Here is a 2,730-nt window from a genome sequence, read left to right as displayed (position 1 = left end):
GCTCCCTAACAGCTCCTCACAGCTCCTCACAGCTCCTCACAGCTCCTCACAGCTCCCTAACAGCTCCTCACAGCTCCTCACAGCTCCTCACAGCTCCTCACAGCTCCTCACAGCTCCTCACCGCTCCTCACAGCTCCTCACAGCTCCTCACAGCTCCTCACTGCTAAAGGTCTTTAATTGAAGTTGAATAAGGAGCGGTTCTTACCTGCAATCACAGTAAAATTCTGCGGGACAGAATCAGGGCTGATCTTTCCGGTTATGATGGGGGAAGCTGCTCCACCTGCAGACGAAGCCGACAGGCGTTATTCCTTCTGACTGGATTCCATCCTCCAATTCTCTGATGGTCTGAGTGGGACTCTACCTGAATCCATGTGCCAGAGGTCCCCAGCTGCTGGGATGGGGGGGATGGTGAGGGGCGAGGCCCCGCAGTTGGACTGGACCAGGATGCCGTGGATGCTGACGGGAGCGCTCATGCCTGAACGGAGGGCGGCTTTCAGTGGCGCCACGTCGTTGAGCTGAACTCTGGACAAGCAGCCCACAAAGCCGGGGCTGTTGTAGCGTTCGATCAAAATGGGGTCAATCTGTCCCGTTTCTGCAGAGAGCAAAGGAGCCATGCGGTCAAATCCATGAAACGGACAAGCTAGTTAGCTACGGGAAAACGAGAAAACGTCTTTTAGCATCAACAGTTAACTTTCTCTATCGTTATGCTGCTTTAGCCTTAGACTGCTGGAGGACCCCGCTTTTCATCATTCTACATCTGTTCTCCCATTCTACATCTGTTCTCCCATTCTACATCTCTTCTCCCATTCTACATCTTTTCTCCCATTCTACATCTGTTCTCCCATTCTACATCTGTTCTCCCATTCTACATCTCTTCTCCCATTCTACATCTTTCCTCCCATTCTACATCTTTTCTCCCATTCTACAGGGGTTTTCAGGTTTTTCCTCCACTGGAAGCTCATTAAACCAAGAAAAGGTTGGAGGGAGCTGAACTGTGGGACCAGTGGCTGTGGTTGGATCCCAGCATGGACCATGAATGCTTTAACTGACCAATGACTAAGTTAGCTGCATCTATAGGCTGGAACGTCGCTGTGGACCAATGCTGGTCCCATTAGCAACACCAGGTCCACCAGTGGAAGGGGACGGCTCAGCCGGGCGCTTTGACCCCGTTTGGACTGGTGTGTCATTAAAATCAGATTTTTAATCTGAATGAGATCTAACTGGAGAAATGAAGGCTGCATGAGACTGCAATGCAGCAAAGGATTGTGGGAGTTTAACTTAACTGGAGAAGTGACGTCAGTAATGCTGGTAAAGAGAAACAGGAGGTTTCTGCAGACGTCTGAAGAGGAAACGACTTCCTGATTAAAGTTAATGTTTAACCATCATTTTCTAATCATTTCAGTTCTTGCTGACAAACAGGAAAAACCATTTGGTTCTAAAGTATTTATATCATTTTAGAACAAAGTCATAAATCAGTAAAAACATTTCTATGTAACCATTAAAATAAATCAGATCTATTATGTTCTGTTCTAGACGGCGCTGCTGATTCCTTTTAGTGCGTCTGTTGGTTTAAACTCTCCTGGTTTAACAGTCTGATGAAGAGGAGGCTCCATAATCTTCCTCATTCTGTGGGATTTTTTAGTAACTGGAGGTTAAAATAATGACGATGGATTAGAAGATAAACGCCATCAGCAGAAGGGAAAGGTAAAGCTGCGTTCAGACCAGCGCAGCGACTGCGGTGGGTTCACAGAATCCCAGTTCAAACCGCGCGGTGAGAGCGTCCACTGCCCCTCCCCCACCTGCTGCTCCTAGATGGAGCATGGAGAGAGAGGAGCGGTGATCGCTGAAGATGAAACCTGCTGAACTTTTCTGTAAAATCTGGACCTAGCAGCCAATCAGGGACCGGAGAAGCTTTTTCACTTTACATGGAGGAAATAACGTTAAAGGTGGAAATAAGGGATGCTCTGCAGAGGACTTTAGGCGGTCTTTAATCCTAGAAGGACCGTTGATCATCCTCCCTCACCTCCAGCATGGAGCCCGGTCTGTCTCCGCCCACTGCCCAGCATCGGGGCTTTCTGAGGGGGTAGATTTACCAGGAGGTCCTGCTGAGTCAGAGCTGCTCTGGATGAACCAAAGTGGTTGTTTTGTTTTCCCCCGGGGGGGTTAAAGGTTGTTCATAGGGAAGCAGCAGTCTGTGATGCTCAGTAAAATGCGGTGAACTCCCTGTGGGACTCACAGAAATCACCAAGGTAACCGCAGTGAGTCTGAATTCACCTTAACAGGTGAGGTTTGAGCATCTCTGCAGAACCACGAGGCAGAGAGACTAACATGGATGACTAGAAGCAAAGCAGAGGCTCACAGAAGCTTTAAGATACTAAACATCATCCATCCAGCTTCACTCGTTTCACCAGCAAACTCACCGTAGACCTTTCCTAGGAAGATGCTTTTCACCAGGTGGAAGCGTGCGTCAGAAGCCTCTGGGAGGGTGAATGTGGACATGGGGTAGTGATCCAGCTGGAAGCAACAATCAGACAAAAGGAAAAGATCCTTCAAAGTTTAAAGGCAGAAGATAAAAACTTTGTGATCTCCTGATTTCTAAATTAATCAATTGATTTAATCAAAGGAAAGTCAATTCAGTTCAGTGGCTAAACTTTGACCTCTGACCTCCGGCTAACCGGAGTTCAGGGTCGGGGAGAAGGTCCTACCCCAAGATGACTCTAACTATCTACC

At 48.1% G+C, this 2,730-nt stretch overlaps 1 protein-coding gene across 1 annotated transcript in view; it reads right to left on the bottom strand.

Moving 5' to 3' along the window:
- LOC107099254 (contactin-associated protein-like 2) overlaps nucleotides 1-2,730 on the bottom strand; it is a 47,578-nt gene that overhangs the window by 10,005 nt on the left and 34,843 nt on the right. Inside the window, exons 19-21 of the mRNA XM_015397309.1 lie at nucleotides 2,421-2,514; nucleotides 362-592; nucleotides 206-280 (exon numbers count right to left, since the gene is read on the bottom strand). Coding sequence (XP_015252795.1) covers nucleotides 206-280; nucleotides 362-592; nucleotides 2,421-2,514 — 400 coding nt within the window. The remainder of the gene's footprint in view (nucleotides 1-205; nucleotides 281-361; nucleotides 593-2,420; nucleotides 2,515-2,730) is intronic.

This window comes from Cyprinodon variegatus, unplaced genomic scaffold (assembly GCF_000732505.1).
Source record: "Cyprinodon variegatus isolate N-32 unplaced genomic scaffold, C_variegatus-1.0 Scaffold851, whole genome shotgun sequence".
Lineage (NCBI taxonomy): Eukaryota > Metazoa > Chordata > Actinopteri > Cyprinodontiformes > Cyprinodontidae > Cyprinodon > Cyprinodon variegatus.
Note: the sequence above shows the minus strand (reverse complement) of the source record. Positions and strands in the feature narration are given on the sequence as shown.